At 50.2% G+C, this 20464-nt stretch overlaps 1 protein-coding gene across 1 annotated transcript; it reads left to right on the top strand.

Annotated features, from left to right (window-relative positions):
* The first annotated feature begins 201 nt into the window (after positions 1 to 201).
* LPAR2 (lysophosphatidic acid receptor 2) lies at positions 202 to 12050 on the top strand. The gene is made up of 3 exons (XM_005233409.3): positions 202 to 608; positions 4761 to 5503; positions 9221 to 12050. Exons 1-3 carry the CDS (start codon positions 568 to 570, stop codon positions 9520 to 9522), a joined length of 1086 nt encoding a protein of 361 aa, XP_005233466.2. The 5' UTR covers positions 202 to 567; the 3' UTR covers positions 9523 to 12050.
* Positions 12051 to 20464: the final 8414 nt, after the last annotated feature.

Genomic DNA, 20464 nt, shown 5'->3' with positions numbered 1-20464 from the left:
TCCATCGCAGGATCCCACCGGGTCATCCGGGGGATTCACTCGCCTCCCATAGTGGGGCAAAGGCTCTGGGGCAGTGGGCGAGCAGGAGTACCCCTTGCCAGGGGGCGACCAAGGGGTACCACCAGTTTCCCCACCCAGCACCTCGCTGGAGCTCCTGCCAGCAGGAGCTGGTCCACAGGGGTGATGCTGGCAGATCGGGTCTAACCCGTTCCAGCCAGACCCGGAGGTGCTTGGCAAGTGGCTTTGGCCTCCATGAAGGCAGCGAGGACTCGGGTTACAGCTCCTGGGTCTCCTGGAAGGACCCGCCTAGGGGAGGACCCAAGGAGGGACGGGCTCATCCAGCTCTTGCAAACTTGCCTCCCAGGAGCCAGTGTTTCGGAGCGGAGCAGTGCGTGATGGACTCTGGGGCTGTAAAGCTTCTCTGAAACTTTCCTGTAAGGCACTTGGCTTTTTTTTTTTTTTTTTTTTTTTTTTTTTTTTCCCCTTGCTTGGAAAACACTTCTGCCCTCCAGAGATGGGGATCTCCTTGCTGGATAGCTGCCCTGGTTTCCTGTGGTGGGGAGACCAATGCTAAATGTCAGGTTTGGATGCAGTGGTTGTGCTTTCAGGTAAGAACGTTCTTCTTTGGAGTAAAAGCTTGTAGTGTTTATGGCTTAAATATAGCAGTGGTTGGAATTTTTGGCCGTGTAAATCTGCATGCAGGGGACACAGGGGTGAAACAGCTGGGATTTGAGTCCCTGTGAGCCCTTCTAGATCCATTGTTCTGCCTTGATCAACGCTGATTGTGTTGGTGATTAGTGGGAGCATAAATTCAGCCATTCATCCCTCTGCCCTTGTGCACCGGCTGGCCGTCGGCTTGCGAGCAAGTGCTGGATGTCTTCCCCGAGCTCCAGGAGCTGACTAGCATTTTCCACTTTGGCAAGCAAGAGGCGACAGGGAAGGGAGGACGCTTGCACCTTTACTTGCTGCGTGAAAGAACTTAGCGTGAACCTTGGGCGGCAATTAACTGATTAAGAAGGGAGATGGCGTATGCAAGAGGGATGGCAAGGAGAAAAAAACCTGTTAGGCGCTCGTTTTGCCTGGTGGTTCCTCCCAAAGTTCAAAAGCTGTGCCGGGTTTTAAGGGGGAGAGCCTTGAGCAGAGTTTGAGGTAGCGTGATGAGAGGAGAGGCTGTGTTTGCGTATTGCTCGAGGAAAGGGGCTGCAGAACTGTTGCAGCAAGTAACTGGAATCTGGTTTGACCGAGTAAACGAGGCTGGTAAGGAAGAAAATCTTGTAAGCTCCTGCTGAGGAGTGGAAGGGGGTTGCTCGGACACTGAACAATAGATTCCTCCAGCTCCTTTGTGCATCATGGCACCGGCCTGACTTTCTGGCTGCTGTGGGCAGGGTGTTCCTCTTGGGCGCTGCCCGTTCAGTTTTGCTCTGTGGCACTGTCTGCCCTTGCTGCCAACTCCAAGGGCCGTTTTCGGATGGCAGGGCGACGGTGAAGTGGCACACGAGCTCCTAGAGCCAGCCACAAGCACGAACCTGCCTGGTCCCCCTGGACCCCACCCCACTGATGGGATCGCACACCTTTGGTTTGCAACCCACGCACCTTCCGGAGGGATTTGCAACCCTCCAGCTTTTCCCTGCAGCTCTAAGTGGGTCCTGCCCAAAGAAGCGTGGCAGATGTCATTGCTATTAATGCTGCAGGGTTGTTCCTCCAGATTTGAGTGTTGCACATGCAGAACACAGTTTACACAGCTCTCATCCCCTCCCCCAGTAAACGTACCACTGAACCAGTACTTGTATCATGCTTTAAAAAAGTTCAGTTTGCCGGGAGGAAGCTTATGAGGGCTGTCATAGCTGTGGAATCTGTTAATATTTGCAACAGAATAAGAGTGGTCTCTGTAACTTCGTGGCAATTTTAAAGCTAGACTTAGCTGGATTAGATTTGTCTTGGTGTCAGCTCGAAAATTACTGGGAATAAGATCCATCAGCATGTTATTTCACTGGAGTATTTGAATGTTCCTGGAAAATAAAAGCAGAGCGTGAGCTGTCTTTGTACAGCACGAGTCTGTTCCATGATGATCTCCACTGTATCAGTTAAACTTTTATAATTTGGGGGGGTGGGGGTGGGGATGACACTTACGCTACTCTGCAGCGAACATGTGAAGGGGGTTAAATGGCAGTTGAAAGGTGCTTGTTCACGTGGTGGTCTCTGAACCCTGGTACCACCTGAACTTCTTTCCTTCCTCCCTTTCTTCCCTGGGCATCCGCATGCCATCTCAAAAGGGTGAAGTGACTGACTGAACTTCAGCAACGCTTGCCTTTTTGATTTGGGATTAAAGCTTTCAAAAATGGTTCCAAAGCTTGCAGAAGAATGGCCTAGCCTTTGCTCTGGGGCCTCCCCAGAGGCACCCTACCAAGGTGGTCATCCACCTGCCTGTGACTCGCAGCTGTTGTATTCGTCCTGTCCTGTTCCTGGGCTTTCCTTCCTTCCTTCCTTCTTCTTCCATTGCTTTTCCCTGTTCAAGCCCAAAATCCCCGGTTACCTGCTGCGTTGCCACGTGGTATCTCTGCAGAACCCACTTGGTTGCTTTCGGACCACATGACTCCTGAACAGCTCAATCTCCAAACACCCTGTGACCTGGAAAGAGATGGAAGGTGTACTTGTTACTAGGGCTAGTAGTAACCTCTGTCCTCTGGGGCAGGTTGATTCCTCCTCTGCCTTGTTTTTCCTTTTTTTTTTTTTTCCCCCAATAATATTTGTAAAAAATAACATTTCCCTATTCAGCAGATTTTAGAGTGAGTTCGGTTGTGCAGCTTTCTTGCCTCGTGGTAGACACAGCCATATGCCAAAGCAAACTGCTAACAGAGCTCATTAAGCAGCGGAGATCAAAAGTTCAGCTGCAGGTATGATAGGCTTTCCTGGCTCAGCCCCCTTGCTTGCACAACTCTGCGTGTGTGCGGGCAGAGGTGGGTGCGGTGCAGCCCATAATAAGCTGGCCTGGCTTCCTAACAGCAGCCTTGCTGCTATGCTGGGAGTTCCTGCTTGAAGCATCCTGGAAAACAGCGCGGTCCCAGAAAACTTTTCTGCCTAGCGAGTGGAAGAACATGGAACTAATGAGCCCCCCTGAGCTGTGTGTTGGTTTCGGGGGTAATTAAAATTAATTGTAACTCAGGCACGTTGGGTTTTCTCCCTGCCTGAAGAGGACAGCACTCTTCTCATGTTCTGCACATAAGTCAGGATGATGGGTTTGCTCGCGAGGGGACAGGGAGAACCAGTGACTTCATGTGCAGAACGCACCAGGGTAGGGAAAAACTGTGTCATTTTTCGGCACCTCAAAGTGCTGCAAGAAACGAGGCTCCAGGCTGGGTTTGCCCATCCCAGCGGGGACCGCAGCCAGCCCTGAGCTGAGATTTCCAAGCTCTTGGTTAGTAAAGGAACACGAACATCTGCTGCGTCTGCTGTGGGGCGTAGTGACTGGGCTGCTTCTTATCCCTTGCGTTTGTGTTGCGTTTTTTTCATGTGTGGGTTTTTTTTTTAATGGGCGAGTAACACAGTTGACACCCATTCAATTACCAGGTTTGTATTCTGACTCTGTAAGGTGAAATATCCTTCAGCTTGACCTGCTGCTTCATGTTTGGCTGTCAACAGGATAGGAAGTTCGATTACTAAAGGGATACAGGCTCTGAAAATTAATGATGTTGTGATCCAGGCGAGTGGCTTGTCTGGTCTTGCTCTCAGCAATGCCCAGCGTGTCAAAGCAATGTGAACAGCCCTTCTGGAGGTTTAAATGTCTTTTCCTATCGATTTCTTCCAGCGAGTTCAATGAGTTTTGAACTGGAATTTTGTTTTTTTTGTGGAATTTGAAATTGGAACTGGAGTCTTGTTCCATTCCTGGAAAGGGAAGAGGGGAGTTGCTTCCCTCGTTGCACAGGCGCCTGACCGGGTGATGCTCTGGGTGCTGACCCACGCGCTGTTCTCTCATCGAAGCACTGCAGGGGTTGCAGATGATCCAGCCCTTCCAGAGATCCAGCCCCATGGTTGAACGTGCTGCCTTCTTGCTGCTGTTTATTTTCCCGGGCTGAGGGGGTTTGTTTCTGCCCTGCTCTACGTGCTTTGTGCCTCTTGGCAAAGTTTGGGAAGTACTGCCCTGCTTTGGAAGGATTGCTGTGTGTAGGGCAGCGTTCAGAAGCGGCTTGTGTGTTGTGGTGGCCTTTAAGCAATGAAACTACCCAGGGAAGATGAGGTGCGTGCGCTCACTGAAGCAGAAGCAGCAGTCCTGGGGACTGCAGCAGCTGCAGAGGCTCATAGGCTTCACCAGCACGTTGTTTAGTGGTTGACCGATAAACCTTCTTTGCTGTGGCTTTGTTTTTATGTTTCTGAAGCAGGACATCTGGGGCGACATCGGTAGTTTTGTCTGTTGTCCCCACGAAGCTGCGTGGGCCCGGCAGGGAGAATATCTTATCAGATCTGGCAAACCTTAACTCCTCCCATGGATGTTCAAGGTTTTGCTGCATCCTCGGCACGGCTTTGAGGACTGATCGCTAAGGGCTTGGCCCGTGAGACGTGTGTAGGTCTCTGTTGAGTACAAAAGTGGTTTCCTGTTGCTCATGGGGCTGTTCATGTCTTCCAAGCTCCTCTCCACCTCCATCTGTGTCAGAGGCATTATTGTAATGCTGCTCAGTATCTCCCTGGCTGGCAACAGTTGTGTGTGTAGGGGGGGGACACACACACGGGGACAACAAGCTAATAATACTGTCACCCCTCTTTAGGACAGCAGCGATGAAGCACTGTTTTTACAATGAGACCGTGGGGTTCTTCTACAACAACAGCCGCAAAGAGCTGACCACGTACTGGAGGACGAAGGATGTGCTGGTGGTTGCCCTGGGCCTGACGGTGAGTGTCATTGTGCTCCTGACCAACCTGCTGGTCATCACTGCCATCATCATCAACCGGCGCTTCCACTACCCCATCTACTACCTGCTGGGGAACCTGGCAGCGGCCGACCTCTTTGCTGGCATCGCCTACATGTTTCTCATGTTCCACACGGGGCCCCGGACAGCAGAGCTCTCCCTGAAGACCTGGTTCATCCGTCAGAGCTTGCTGGACACCAGTTTGACAGCCTCTGTGGTGAACCTGCTGGCAATTGCTGTGGAAAGGCACCAGACCGTGTTCACTATGCAGTTACACAGCAAAATGTCCAACCAGCGCGTGATGATCCTCATCTTCTGTATTTGGGTCACGGCCCTGCTCCTGGGGCTCATCCCGTCCTACGGCTGGCACTGCCTCTGTGCTCTGGAGAAGTGCTCCAGCATGGCACCGCTCTACAGCAGGAGCTACCTGACCTTCTGGGCCATCTCCAACCTGGTCATCTTCCTGATCATGGTGGTCGTGTACACGCACATCTTCATCTACGTCAAAAGGAAGATGACACGGATGTCTAAGCACACTAGCTTCCACCCCCGCTACAAGGAGACCATGATCAGCCTTGTCAAGACAGTCACTATTATCCTAAGTAAGTCCACCTTGCTCTGGCCGATCTAAATAACGCTTTGGTCCCCCGTCCCGGGTTGGGAGTGGGTGGGTTGGGGGTGTGTGTGAATGTGCTCGGGACAGCGTTGGGAAGTCATGCTCTGCTTCCCTGGTCTCCGAAGCTGCTGCTGGTGGTGGTGGTGTGGTTTGGTTTGGCTGCCGAGGAACTCGAGAGCTTCAGGACTCTGCAGGAAGGTTATAGCCAACTGCCCGAAGTGCAGTGGCTTCGGGGACAGGAGCGGCTCTCGTGCTCCCTCCCTAGAAGTGTAGCGTGGAATTAGCAGCTATAATCAGGCCTCCATCAAGAGGCAGCGCTTGGCGCATCCTTTATCAAAGAGCTGTGAGGGGCTTGGGACAAATATTATGAGGTGATGGGGGAAGAATGAGGGAGTTGTGTTCAAATTCCTTACTGCTTACTGGAACCAGGCACTGAACTCTGCTCAGGCTTTGGTTTTTTGAGCAGCTCAGTGCTGGGTCTGAATCTGCTCGGGTAAATACATCCTTGGGAGGCCTCAGCTCATCGTTCAAGCTGCTCTCCATCAGCATAGGATCTCCGGCAAAGCGCTAACAGCCCCGTCATCTGTCTGCATCCGCAGTCTGTAGTGCTAATAGAGGCCGATCGGTAACTGGAAGTGGTTGGCGCTGAGGCTCCGACTTTCCAGGATATCTCACTTGATTTGGATATATTTGGATTCTGCCCAGTGCTGTGCCTCTGATGGCGGAGGCTGGCGCAGGCACTGTGCTTCCGACAGCCTCGCCGCTCCGTGATTTCTTTCATCTGCTTTTGCTTCGTGCTTTAATGGTCTAACAACCTTTCTATAAAGCGCAATAAATCAACGTACTCAAATCTCCCGCAACCCAGCTCGACTCTGGGCTCACGGTCACAACCCCTTGCTTGCAAATCTTTCCTGATAAGCACAGAATTTGCTCCGTCAGGGAAACCTCGGAGCTGCAGACAAAGACTACTCCCTTGCAAACTCCTGCTGGCAGTGGGGCTCAGCAGGGGAGGGGAGTGGTGTGGGGGTGGGGGGCTGTCAGGCTGCTTGGTGTGTCCCTGCTCAGGGGCACGCCGGCTTGCCGGGTCCTGTTGTAACTTGCGAGCATCGAAACCAGAGTTTTCTGCCTATTCCTGCCTTTCCTGTGACGTCGCCTTCCCTGCCTCGCAATCTCTCCATCTCTTGCGTGCAGCTGGGAGTTTGTTGGTGCCTTGGAGCTGATCAGATGCTGCACAGAGGGTCAGGGGGGCTGAAGAATGATTTACTTTGTATGTTTTGCACAGCCCGTGGGGTGGAGAGGAGTTGTTTTGTTGCCCCCTTCCTGAACAGTACCAGTGGGGTCGCCCCAAGGTGTCAGCAGGGCTGATTGACTTTATGGGACTTCACAGCATCAGCTGGGAGAGGGTGGGCAGGATGGGGATGCTGGGCAAGAAGGAAAATGGGATTCACGCCTGGTGCCTCGGCTCGATTTGGGAGATGCCTTGCTTCTCGATGTCCCCCCTCCTGACCTGGCCTGCCTGCTTTGTCTTCTGCCTTGGGCGAGTTAAAAACTTGGGTGAGAGGAGGCTCAGAAGAGCTGCTGTGGCTTCGCGGGGAATTGGGATTGGCATCTGCGGATGGACAGTGGGGAGGAGCCTGATGTGGAAAGCTGAGGAAGACACAGGAGGACTTCTGTAACCTGTAGGGCTTCTCCCCTTCCTCTGCAGGGCAGCGTTGGAGAGAAGCAGCCGTCGTTCCGCATGGGTCCCTTGCACCAAAGGGAGCGAGGGAGGGAATTGCTCAACCTGGGCAGAAAACTGCCTTTCCTTTCAGATTCAGCGTAAAGTTGAGACTGCAGCGGGTTTTTTTTCCCCTCCCCATGAAAGCCCTGGTGTAATTCCTTCTCCACCCTCGTTCCCCAGCCTTCTGCAAACTTGGACTCTGCACAGAGGAATACTTTGCGCCTTATGCATCAGAGGGTGTAGCTGCTGGTGAGCGTGCGAGGAAGGCGAGGGCGCGGTAGAAGCTTTCTGTGGGCCACTCCATCGCAAGGCAAGGTCGTTGTGTAGTTGTGGCTGATAATCCTGCAGGTGTTGGGCGTTAAGAACAGGTCTAGGAGCTGACTTGGAAACCAGTAATAAGGCCAAGGTACATCTGGAAACCGGGAGGAGGTTTTCCCACAGACCAGTTGAGTGACACAAGATGTGATGATGACCAAACCACAGGGCTGAGTCGTTGGTGACTGTGCTGTGTTAGATTATTAAGAGTTCAGGCTTCTTTCTGAATACTTGTGCTTCCATTAAGGAGCAGGGAAATCAGCTGGATTTGCAGGCAAAGGCCGAGAACCTCTTGCGTACCTCCTTTTGGTTTTCCCCCGTCTCATCTTGAATATTCCTCTGGCTTTACTTTGTGCTGCTGGGAGCTGGTCTCCAGAGAACCTGGCTTGCCTTGTAGGTGTTGAAAACCTGGCTAAAAAAAAAGGTGCCTCACTAAACAAGGAGGTCCCTTGCCTGCAGGCTCACTCAAGATAGAAGTATTGGACCTCCCTTCATGACAACCAGGAATCTGTTTTGTGTATTTGCTAAATTTAAAGGGAGTGAAGTCATGTCCGCAAGTGCGGGGGAGAGCTGCTTGGCCCAGATGCGGTGGCTGCTGTGCTGACCACCTGGGAGCATGATTTACTTAAATTAAAAGGGTTACACAATGCAGTGGCCTGAAATCAGTGGGGGAACACCCCTGGAAACCCAGGAGATCCCTCCCAGGTGTCCCTGTGTTCACTGGTGGGGCATTTCACTCAACGACAGCTCTAAATTCAGCCTCTTGGGTTTGGTGCAGCTCCTCTGGATGTTGTCCTTTTCCTGATGTTTTTCAGTAAAGGGTGTAGTTACGAGGTTCCCAGCAAGTTGTCGCCTTGACCACCCTTTCCCAGAAGACGCAGCAGGGTGCAGTTCGTGCGCTTGAAGATACAACCTTATGTACGAACTCCAGGAGCACTGATGGGCGAGTGCTCCATTTACGTCAGCCTTAAAATCACGACTGTAAGAAGCGTTTTAGGAGCTGCGGGCACCTCCCACTCCGTCATGCGAAACAGCAATTAGCCTTTTTGCCAAAGAGCTTTGCAGGTGGTGGCAAGAGCGTAGCCTTGCCCGACTGAATTGGTGGTGGAGTCTGGCCAGCTCTGTCCGGGCACTGGCCAGCCTGTTGTGTGGCTATTTTCTGCTCGAGGGGGACTTCAACAGTTGTGTGTTGGCCAGGACACTTCCAAACTCACCCTGTTAAACCCCCAGAAACTGTATGAACAGTGATTATTTCATTTAAGATGCTTTACTCTGGCTCTTCCCTAATTTTATAGCCTGTTCCCCTTTTTGGAGGGAGTGGCACGTAAATAGGAAATGTGACCGCTTTGTCTTCGCTCTGTAAATGGCGTGGTGGGGGCGAGGGGAGGGGAGTGAAAGTTCTTGGAGGGAAAAGTTCTTCTGAGTGAATGGGGGCGGGGGGAAGGGGAGGACAACCCAGTGCCTCCATTTTTAATATTTGCTGGTTGAATCCTTGGTCTTCTTCCAAAGCAAAACTATAGGGTGAAACTACTAGTGGGCTTTTTTCCTCCGCCTTTAACTTTTTTCACAAGATAAACCACCAGTGATTCCGCTGAGCATCTTTGTGGTGAGTGACGGGGCACGGCCAGGAACGTGTTTTTTCTCTAATGGGGGTTCTTCTCTCCCCAGGTGCTTTTGTTATCTGCTGGACTCCAGGGCAAGTTGTGCTCCTCCTGGATGGCTTGGGCTGCAAGAGCTGCAACGTTCTAGCGGTGGAGAAATATGTCCTTTTGCTGGCAGAGATCAACTCGTTGATAAACGCGATAGTCTACTCTTACAGGGACAACGAGATGCGTAGCACCTTCCGGAGGATCCTCTGCTTTGTCTGTTACAGGAATTCCAAATACACCCCCACGGCGGTGAAGTTGAACACCACGGACCGCAGAACACTTTCTCAGAACGGGCACTTTACTGTGGATTCCTCTATTTAGTGCTCAGTCAGCAAGACGAGCGCGGTGCTGAATGGCGGCTGCTTTCCGAGCAGAAGAGCAGAGGCGAAGAGTGACCTGCTTCTAAAGCAGCGGAGACTTTTACATGCTCAAGCATAAATATTTCTATAAAATACTTGTCATCGATAAAGGACAAGATGCTTTTAAGGAACTGCTGGATGGCGCGTTGTTTAGGACAAACATACTTTGAGTAGTATTCTTATTAAAGACTGCTGTTTCTAATGCAAAGTTGATTTAATTTAGCAGCATCTGGAAGCAAGCTCTGTGCAACGGGAATCTTGTGTGATCTCTCAACAAGCAAAGTATTTTCTTGGTACTTCAGTATTACCGCCTTCAGAAAGAATCGTTCCAGTGGCAGCGTGCTCCAAAGAGCCAAAGCTCTTCAGCTTTACGCGTTGTTTCCTAAACAGAGCTTTAGTGTTTCCCCAGAGAGCCTTATCCAGGTTGTGTTCCACCCACTTCAGAAATCATATTCTTCTTAAATCCTCTTCTGAGAGGAATCTGTTTGGAATTGCTTCCTGAGAAGCAGATTCCTGCTTTCCTAAGTGTGTGTGACTGAATTTCAAAGTATTCCGGGGTTTTGGAGGATGTCTGAGAAGCACCTAATTCTTTCCTAAAACGGAGAGCGGTGCTCTAACCAGTTGCAGTTGTGTTTGTGTTCTGCTAAGTGATACCATGTGGTATTCACAAGTTCGTTGCCTATTCATAAATGTGGAGTGAGTCATGTTCCCATTAAACCATCTTTCTACTCGCTGAAAACCCTTTGGGACAGGTTTAGGTTAGATTCCAAGGCAATCAGTATTTTGCCTTAGGTTTTAATGTGCAGTTTGTACCTTAATACTCAACTGCTCAAATAACGTGTTAACAGTCTGTCCGTATGTCGCCTTTCTCTCGGCAAAGCACCCTAAGAAATTAGCGGCGCTAATTAATATTAGCGGACGTAGGATTTAGTTTTGTGGGTAAGTCCGTTGGCTGCATCTGATATGGGATGTAAACTGTTGCTCCTGATTGCAAGGCCGTGGCTGGAGGGCAGAGGCTCTGCTGGCAGAAGAATATTCACAGCTGAGGAACCGTAAATACTCCAGGTTTCCTTCACCTTCAAGCTGTTAAACTGTTAACAGTGTGAAAGTGCCTGTGACAGTCCGAAAATCCAGAGTTTAGTTTTCCATGGGCTTCTCTCAGAGCAGAGAGGCTAACATAAGGCAGGTTTTTGGAATTATGGTCTAAATTTATAATTTCAGGGTGCTTTTTTTTTTTTTTTTTTTTATACAACAGCCCTGTTCTGATCCTGCCTGATCGCCTCAGCTGGCTTTGCAGAGAAGACAATGTACGGGAGGCGTTGTTACTCAAATGCGTGTGTATGGACTTTTTCTTGCAAAACGTAGGAAGTGACCGTTAAGGTGACAGTCCCATGGATTGACTCAAACAGTCTTGGAATATGGTTCCCATCTCTGTGTCCCAGAGACTTCTGGAATAAATGTTTTGTCCTGGGTTTTAGAAGAGAGGACTTGGCATTTTTCCCATCTCCCGAAGCCCTGGGAAAAGTAACAGCCTCCAGTTGTGTGTTGCGGTGCTGGGAGGGGAGGGATGCTGCCCTTCACGCTCGCATCCCTCATGACTTGCTGTGTGGTGGCCCTGCTACTGGTCTGCCTTCTAGGCAGGCTGCCTCTGAGAGCATCTGGCAGGAGTGTGTGTGTCTGGAGGGGTTAGAGCCTCCAGAAAGACCAGCAAGAGCTGGAGGAAGTAATTTTCAGCCAGAGCTGGGGGCAAGACGACAGCCTTGGTCCACTGCTCACAAACAGGCTTGGCTGGCGTGGGGAAAGGTTGTGCATGTAAGGCCTACCAGGTGGTAGGGCTAAGAGGAGGCTTCGCTTTATTTTTTTATTGCCAAAGAAGATGACTAGTTGCTAGAATACTAGAGAGTTTTCCCTGGAAAACACTGTTACAGGCACACACTGCGGTGGAAGCAGGGGGCGAATTAGCAGGAGCTGGAGGAAGGCTGAAATTGGTGAACACCTGGAGAGCTGTTACTGGGAGTGGTGGAGCTGGGGCAGAACAAACTTAGGTCGCTGCTTTCTGCTTTCCTGAATATCCCCAAAGCAGCAGGCACGCGAGCCCTACTTCAGGCAAAGCTGAGATTACAATTAAAGCAGAGCCTGGTGTGTGTTTGCTTTTATTAACAAAGAGGGAAGGAGGAAATAAGAAAGTTCGTGTTGCCTAGGGGTGGGACCAGTACCAGTCAGATTTAATTGGGGTGGCTGTAAGGAATTGACTGCATCTGGGTGTGAATGAATCTTTGTAGTGGGTGAGATGACACTTGGCTCCTAAAAGAGCTGCAGTTGGCTTTTCTGCCCAGTTGGGCCTTTAATAAGCTGCACACGTTCTTCCCCGAGGGATCCGGTAACTCGGCTGACCTCAGCCTTCTGCTGGCTGCTTGTCGAGCCGCCTTCCAGCGATGCCATCCCACTCTGACAAGAGCTTTTGTGTAAGTACCCGCCACACAGGTAGAATTCAAGTCATTGACAACAGGCTCGTGATGCTTTATGACCACCATGTAGAGAGGATTGCCTCCGAGGGGTTTCCTCCCCCCCCCCCCCCCCCCCCCCCCCCGTTTTAGATGACTTATTTAAATTTAGCCTGTCAAAGTGGTATAAATATGAAAGAACGGTCATACACAACCTTGATTTTTCCATCTGTGTATCAGGGATGTGACCAGTTGGTACCCACCTGTATAGCAGGGATGTGACCAGTTGGTACCCCTCTGTATAGCAGGGATGTGACCAGTTGGTACTAGGCAGAATATCCTGACTACCTGGAACACGTCAATACTCCTGTATAAAAACGGATTCTGTTGAATGATGGGACCTGAACGTACAAATGCAGTTTCATCCATGGTTTCCCAAAGGTAAATAGAAATTAATTAGTGTAAGGAGGAGAAAGAAAGTCCCAAACCTTTAGTGGAGCTTGTCTGAGTGATGCCTGGCACCCATCAGGAATGGAGGCGGCTTGCCTGGAATTCTTCAGCGAGATTTTTCTTCCTGAGTGACTTGGGACCTGCGGATTTCTAGTTGTTTCCAGCTGGCTGTAATAGATGAGAGAGCAGGAAATTAGGAGCTAGCCTGGAAAGTGCTGTTTTCCGTGAGATTTGAAAAGAACTGGTGAATCGATGAGGCAGAAGAGATAGGAGGGGGATTTTAACAGCCCTCCCAGCACAGAAGATGGGGAGACATAAATGGGATTTATAGAACATGCATCACAAAAAAAGAGGGGGTTAGGCTCTTCGGTATCCCCTGTGACTTTACGTCCTAGTTTTATTTGGAAACGCAAAGCTGTGTTGAACTACGTGGAGGCAGGACCCATGTTGCACTTGCAGTTTTGTGTCCTAAACAAGATGCTGCAGAAAAGGGTGGGGTGGTACCTGATTACACGGTTCTGTTTAGGAGATTTTAAATAAAACTTTATCACTGTATCCAGAGCTGGATGCTGCCAGGTTTGTGGGATAGCTTGCGTTTTAATTCATCATGCATAACCTGTGGTGTGTCTAGTTTAAATGTGGCAACATCCCTCCCTTCAGTTTGCAAAGACCCCCTGCTTTTCCTTAAAATCACAGTATGAAACTGCCTTTGAAGGTTCATTACCGGTTTCAACATTTTTTATTTTTTTTAAGAGGAAATTGTGCTGAAATTGGGGGGGAGGGGATTTGTTTTGTTGGTTTTTTTTTTAGGCTTGTGAGATTGTTCTAGACTTACTGTGTGAGGTGGGAGGAAGGAAGAGACACCTAGGAACTATTTTTAAGGGATCAAATGCAGGACAAGTGAGAACACACAACTTGATCAAAGATAGGCTGTATGGTTCCAGGAATGAGAGGTCGTGCCTTGCTGACTGGTTGGAATTCCTTAAGCAAGCTGCTGCCAAAAGTAATATGGATTTTGGTGTGGGTTTTTTGGGGGGGAGGGTAGCACTGGAGACTAATACTGTGGGGACCGATGGAGTCCGAAGGTTTATTTTATTAAAGAAAAAAAATCCAACAACAAAAAAAACCCAACCTGTGGAAAGGGGAAAGACAGAATAAAGGGGAAAGTGAGGTTCACAGAGGGAAGCTGGTGATGGTGGGTTTTTCTTTGTTTTTAAACTTCAGTTCTTCATCTCTCTGACCTACTGAGCTGTGGAAAATGAAAATCAAAATTTCTGCGACGCTGTAAGCATAGCCACTGCAAAAATTAAGCTTATTGGAGTCAGTTGTGCTTTCCTGTGTCTTGGGCAATGCTGGAACATCGGGGCTGAGAGTTTATTTTTAATGTGTGAGGATGCCTGGTGTGACACCTGGGGCCCCTGGTCTGCATGCCAGTGGCAGATAATTTTGGAGCCCACCACGTTTGCATTGCCTCCCCCTGCAGAAGGCAGAGCACCTCGAAGCTCTCGTGGGGTGAGTTCCTGGCTTAGGACACGCGTTAGTGCAGTCGTGCAGTGAAGCCTGGTATCTCTGCAGTGGATTGGCACGTGTGTAGCCAAGATAATTTAAGAAGGGTCACACTGGTGGTGGAATAATTACATCCTGTGGTATTTCTGTGAAAAGCTTCGCTATAAAGAGCGCAACGTTCAGCAGCAGCAGTTGGGTTTCACAAGTCTGTGCTCCCACGCGCTATTGAAGTGGAACTTCTGTGAGCAAAAGGAAGAAGAACCTGTGTCTCATCTCATGTGAGAGCTGGTAGCATCCTGGAGTCCAGCTTCAAGCAGGGTTTCTGGAAGATGCTGCTTCCAGCTGGTGGTCTTGGCCAGGTTTTGTCCTTACGCTGTGCCTGTCGCAGAGAATACAGCGGGCACCAGAAGGATGAGGTCAGGAGGGGCTCTGACCTGCCTGCATTTTCCAGCAGGTAAAATAAAACTCTTATTTAGTTCTTCACACCTATTTCCTGGTAAATCTCCCCTCGGCCTCTTCCGTGATGGTGACGGAGAGCATTTCACTGATTTGTGCTTGGAAAGGAGTGTTTGGCTGAGTTGCATTGACCCTTTTCATGGTAGAACCGGTCTTGCTCTCCAGGTTTTTCCCTGCTCACTGAAAGCAAGGAATGCAAACTGGAAAAAAAAACAGTGTGCCCAGGATTTCTCAGAAAGACTTTTTGAATGTGCTTGTAATGTCTCTAATGCTGCAAAGTGTCCCCATCTTGTCCAAAATGATGTCCCAAGCACTACGTGGGAAGACCAACCAAAGGTAGCAAGAGAGTATTTTTCCTCCTAAGTTTCATAGTCATGGGTTAATCTAGATTTCAGTGCCACCAGCCAGGAAGTAAGAGGAGCTTGCCCACTGGATTTTGCTCTGGGATGTCATTTCTCACAAAATTATTTATTTGGTGCTACCCGCCTCTGATTTCCAGCACTTGCCACCCACTTCTGTCTGGGTAAGAGTAACGCAGCACGGTAGAGTAGTGGGACCTGGAGATACCGAGGCTGCTGTGCTGTACGATGACAGAGAAATAGAAATGCTTTTGGCATTGCTGCTTTCCTGTTCTCCCTGCTGCCTCCATGCCTTAGGGACCTTCGCTGAAGCAGTGCTTGCTCTTATTTTCTCTCTGGCTATCCGAGAGATCGCATTTTTTCTATTACAAGTAGTCAAAGATGCATCCTTGTGTCTTGATGGTTTTTGGTATGGGCTGTTGCAAGTGTAATGCAGCTTTCAGCGTTTGACCAGTTTTCAGAGAATCATCACAGAACGGTTTGGGTTGGAAGGGACGTTAACTATCTCGTTCCAACCCTCTGCCACGGGCAGGGACACCTTCTGCCAGACCAGGTTGCTCCAAGTCCCGTCCAGCCTGGCCTTGAACATTCCCAGGGAATGGGAATCCCTTCCCAGGGATGGGGCATCCGCAGCTGCTCTGGGCAGCCTGTGCCAGCGCCTCGCCACCCTCACGGCGAGGAATTTCTTCCTCATATCCAGCCTAAATCTTCCCTCTTCCCGTTTCAAGCCGTTCCCCCTTGTCCTGTCGCTATACGCTTCGTACAAAGCCCCTCTCCAGCTTTTCTGTGGGCACCATTTAGGTACTGGAAGGCTGCTGTAAGATCTTTCCAGAGCCTTCTCCAGACCAAATGCCCCCAACTCTCGCAGCCCACCCTCACAGGAGAGGTGCTTCCACCCTCTAATCTTCTTCATGGCCTCCTCTGGACTCACTGCACTATTTCCTTAATCTGGCTGTAAGAAGCAATTTAGCTCACAGCTGAAATCAAAGTGGAACCCATCAGCATTTGGAAACCCTTGACAGATTGTGGCAAGTCAGGGAGGGACTTCACAAATACGAAGGCCAAAGCCGAAGCGTCCCAGCTGAGCACAAGCGGGTATCCTGGGGGTACTGATGGTGACCTGTATCACCGCTGTGTTGCCCAGGGCATGGACTTTGCAGTCGCTTTCATCTGCTGCTAACAGCACATGATGTTCCCCAGGCGGCTGCGGCAGTAGCCAAGGGATGTGCGAGCAACTTGAGGCTGAAGCCACAGGACTTGTGCACAAATAACCACAAGCCAGGAATGGGATGATGCGATGGGGCACAGCTCTCCTGAGCCCGCAGAGCGCTCTACAAGTGGGGTTTTGAAATGGTGAGCTACTTCCAAGGAGCATCATACACTCACGAGTCCCCTTACTGGCAGAAAAACCTCGGCAGGGGTGTGGGTAGCTGTTGTGCAGCACGCTGGAGCCTTCCTCTGCTGGGAAGCAATGTCAGCCAGGCTGTTCTTGCACCGTGTTTTCTTCTCTGCCTGATGCTTCGTGCCCCCTTCTCCCCTGAGAAGGGGGATGCACAGCCTCCCACCAGCAACGTTCCAGCGCTCTGCATGGAGGGGCTGTGCCACCCACGCTGCCACCAGTATGTGACTCTAGGAGTTGGGTGGTGGTAGTGGTGGTGGAGCCTGTTTCCCACCATCTCACCGCTGGTTTTGGGGCTGGGCAAAGCCTCAGGCTGATCTGCGAAACCAAGTTCCTATGTTCTGACTTCCAGGATGCCGACAGCAAGCAGTTGTCACAGGTGCAAGAGCCAGGCGGGTGTTTCTGCCCGTATGAAGAGCGTGCAGGTATCTTCACACGTACATGTAACTTAAGCATCTCGTGGGCAGAAGCAATAAGGAAGAAATCTGCTGGCCCAGATGAATCGTGAAATACAGCTGGAGGGCACAAGCTTCTTGCTGGGGAGCCTGCTGGTTTTCCTTCTCCAGGAGGAGCTCATCGATTGTGTGCTGCTGCCTCCCCTCGCAAAAGCGGTGATCACAGGTCTAGCGGCTCATCTAATCCCATCATCGCAACGCAGACACTTATTTGAGCTGTAGCTCTGGCTGTGGAAATGCCTAGAGATAAGGTGTAGGCTACAGCGGGGGTGTTTCACCCTGCGCCTTGATGCTCTGTGGGCTTCAGGCTCAGTTTATAACTTGTCAGTTGGCATCTGAAGTCCTGGCTGTAGTTTTAAAATGAACCATTCCCCCTCGCCCCCTCCCCTTTTTTTTTTTTTTTTTTTTTTGTGCTGACAGGAGAGAATTCACTTGCTAATTATACCCCAGTCCATTTCCAATCGAAATGCACAGGGCGATTTATCAGAGAGCTGGAGACAGCTCTCCCTGCTCCCTTGGCTGCATCAGCAAGAACTTTTGCAAGACAATTTAATTTCTTGTCATCTTTTAATCCAGCTCCCTTTCCCCCTATAGTCAGCCTGTGAAGGAGAAGAGATGGTTTATTAATCATTTTAGCAAAACTCTGAGAAATGCAGCATTTCTTCAGTGGTGCTTGCTCTGTATCTCATCAGTCAGCGTTCCCAGAGCCGCAACAGGGTCATAAACATTCAGCCCTGTGACATGGGAAAATTAGTTCCCTCGCTGTGAAAACCTGACCCCTTGGGGTCTTAAAGGGTGTTACTCAATTGGATTTGGCCCTGGCATTTTATGCAAGAACCTGCTGAAAATAAAGCCTGAAAAAAAAAAAAAAAAAAAGCAGCACATTTGTGTGCACTCGAAGTCACAAAGTGGGGGTCGCTATCTTCCTGAGTGGGGACTTCTAGCTCCTAAAGCCGGGTGTGTGCCTAAATCCAGGTCCCAGGTCTGCGGTGGGATGTTGGAATACATGGAAGATTGCTGGATGCTGCAGAGCTTCCCCGCTAAAAAGTGACATGCTAGAATCTATCGAAAGCCGCAGGATAAATGTCACCGTCACTATCACTTACTGGGGAGCTAAGATAACAAAGGAGGACGGGTCGGTGGTTCTGAGCCAAGTCACAACCCCGGGACTTGCAGGGTTTATCTGCTTTCTCTGTCACTGTCATTTTCTTCCTTGCCTTGCTCTGTCTCTTCGTCCCCACCCTGCTCCTGCTCTGGGGCCTTTCTAAACGAGCTGTCGCTTGCTTAGGGTGCTTTCTGTGTTGTTCCACAGGAGCATTAGCTAAGATTTCTTACTTGAAATAACAAAGGCAAAACATACACCCAGCACCGATCTTGGTTTTCGTTGCACAGAAATGTTAGAGCTCCATCCGAATTACTCATATTTGGAAATTTTAACAAATAAGCTGCAGCTTGCTGCCAATCCCCTGATGTGGTAGTAGCGGTGGAAAGTATTAGCATGAGCAAAAGTGCTGCTTGGCCACGCGGGCGTTGTCCCTATAGAACCACATCCAGGGAGGGTAAAGCCAGGGTTGCTTTAGCACTGAAGCTTCCCAACAACCAGAAACGGGTCTCTCCAATAGACACTGCACATGCAAATACATCCACACACATAAATACATAAAAAAATAAAACCAGGAAGATGCTGCTTCTGGTCCAAACGCTGCCCAGTGATTAAAAAAACCCCATCGTAAATATACCAAGATCAGGTCGATTGAGAGTCTTACTGTGGTTATTGTTTTCCCCTCTGATTTAAAGCTTTAGTCAGTTCAATCAATAAATGCACCAATACTAAGAGAACGGTAATGCTCTGCCTGGAAACAAGATTTCAAGATCTTGATGGAGGCAAGCAGAGTTCTGGGAACGCGGTACTTGGATGTTTGTGTTCACTGATACCAGCGGTTTCTTGGACATTTTTTAATGTAACAAATTTTTGTTTGTTTGTTTGTTTTCCCCCCTAAATGCAACTATGACCCCCCGAGGAACAGCAGTATGCTAAGACTTCTACTCATGGCTCTGCATTGATCACGGTTGTAGTGGTGCCTGAAAGTGTCAGTGGTTTTAAGAGGTGTGTGGTGTTACGGGGGAGAGAATAAAGCTCACCAGGAGGAGAAGGAGGTTTCCCTGCTTTGTACTTGGAGGGGGGCCTTCAGCTGGGCTTCAGCGGGACCCCCAGGGGGCCCTGCTGCCTTCCAGAGTCGTGAAGACCCCGCACGCTACCGTAATTGCCGCTTTTAGTAAACTTCTTTTGTAAGAACCTCAATGTGTTTGCTGCAGAGGAACAGAAAAAGTATTTTAACTTTGTCAGAGCACAGCTACTTCAGCCGGGCGATTGCTGGTACGCTCCACTCGCTCCGCTGGGAACATCCCCAGAGGGGAAGCTCCGTGTCGGTTTGCAGCACTTTCCTCATTCATCATGATGTCTAGGAGGGAATGTTTTCTTTACAAAGATTTTGCTGAGCAGCCGGAGAAGCTGATGTGCCCAGCTGACACTGAGACCTGGCCACCGGGCATCCGAGAGAGGGATCAAACCTGGATTTTGTGTTCTGAAGCAGACGATGAACATCACGTGCCTGCTTTGGAGGATGAATGCAATGTTTCGTATTCGCAGAACTGATATTGTTACTTTAAACAGCAGTAAAACTGCAACACCGAACGGTAAATGACCCTTGCCTATGTGGTGAAGATGCAGGCGTTGGGTTAGCAGCAATCAGGAGAGCAGAAGATGCTTCTACTTGCAATGCAGCTGTAAGAGGATGTGGAACGCTGTAACCACGTTATGCTGCTGGGCTGCAAAATGCTGAAAGAGGTGAAGAACGGTGACGGATGCACTCAGCTGCATGCTTGTGCAGACACATTTAAATACACTTTAACCGTGAGGTTTTCTAGCTTCTGTTTTTAGGCAACCCTAGGTCTGGCTAGAGTGCTATAACTTCCAAGTAGCAGCTTAGGAAGATACCCAAACTTATACAGCTGTCTGGGTGATCCTCTCTAAAAAATAACTTGTTCTGCACTGCTTTGCTCCCACAAGCCTTAATTCATCTGCAAACCTGTGAGATGCGCGGTAGCTTTGCTGTTGAAGCCTCTGCACGCTCAGAGCCACGCGTGGTGGCAGCAAGAGCCTTTCGGAGGTGACAAAGCGATGAGTGAACACGACCTGAGCCCAGGCTGGAGCCTGTGCCGCCTGCTGATGGAAGAAGGCGCTTATGGCGCCGGTGGATACCCGTGGCGTTGGCGTTGCAGAAGATCAGTAGTTCAGCGATAACTGGGCAGAACAAATCGGTTTAGAAGTGACAGTTTCCTTGGGTTACCAAGAAACGTGAACAGGATTAGCAACACAGAAGCAACGTGTAGTCTGATTGTTCCTTCGGTTGTGTTCCTGACTAATGAAGTGCCATTAGCATTGATCTGAATAATTTTGCTCTCTTTGAGCGTGAAAAGCGGAGATGGGAGCCGTGCTTGTGTGATGCTTGGCCTGACATCAGGAGACGATGGTGGCTGGGCGACGACCGGGCTCCTTGCACGGCACATACACGCGTGTTAGCATGCGGAGATGTTCTGTTTTCTGCTCTGACAAATGAGAGGTCAGTTAGCGGGACCCCCGAAGCTCATGAGCGCAGAGCCGCCTGAAATGGCCGATGGCCGCCTCCAGCGGTCAGCGGAGCCGGCGGGACTCCGGGAGGCGGCGGGGCGGGGCGGGCGGCGCTAGGACCCGGCGCGGGGCGGGCGGCGCTAGGACCCGGCGCGGCGCTGCCGGCGGCCCCGCCCCCGGCGTGCGGCGGAGGGGGCGTGGCCT

The sequence above is a fragment of the Falco peregrinus genome (genome assembly GCF_023634155.1).
Source record: "Falco peregrinus isolate bFalPer1 chromosome 12 unlocalized genomic scaffold, bFalPer1.pri SUPER_12_unloc_1, whole genome shotgun sequence".
NCBI lineage: Eukaryota > Metazoa > Chordata > Aves > Falconiformes > Falconidae > Falco > Falco peregrinus.
Note: the sequence above shows the minus strand (reverse complement) of the source record. Positions and strands in the feature narration are given on the sequence as shown.